At 35.9% G+C, this 259-nt stretch overlaps 1 protein-coding gene across 1 annotated transcript in view; it reads left to right on the top strand.

Annotated features, from left to right (window-relative positions):
* The window catches only part of LOC107551273 (cytochrome P450 2C42-like), a 7,946-nt gene that overhangs the window by 5,066 nt on the left and 2,621 nt on the right, over positions 1–259 (top strand). Inside the window, exon 8 of the mRNA XM_016232811.1 lies at positions 22–163. Within this exon, the coding sequence (XP_016088297.1) occupies positions 22–163 (142 nt within the window). The remainder of the gene's footprint in view (positions 1–21; positions 164–259) is intronic.

Genomic DNA, 259 nt, shown 5'->3' with positions numbered 1-259 from the left:
CATTACCCCCCCCCCCCCCAGGACACAGTAATTATTCCCATGTTGCACTCTGTCCTAAGGGATGAGGAACAGTGGGAAACTCCTTCGACGTTTAACCCTGAGCACTTTCTGGATGACAACGGCAACTTTAAAAAGAATCCAGCATTTATCCCCTTTTCTGCAGGTAAAATCTATGAAGATTCTCATATGAAACTAAAGTAAATCAAAGTTCTTTCTAATATATATATATATATATATATATGTATATATATATATATAT

The sequence above is a fragment of the Sinocyclocheilus grahami genome, unplaced genomic scaffold (genome assembly GCF_001515645.1).
Source record: "Sinocyclocheilus grahami isolate Dianchi unplaced genomic scaffold, SAMN03320097.WGS_v1.1 scaffold419.1, whole genome shotgun sequence".
Classification (NCBI taxonomy): domain Eukaryota; kingdom Metazoa; phylum Chordata; class Actinopteri; order Cypriniformes; family Cyprinidae; genus Sinocyclocheilus; species Sinocyclocheilus grahami.
This window is presented reverse-complemented; position numbering and strand designations above follow the sequence as displayed.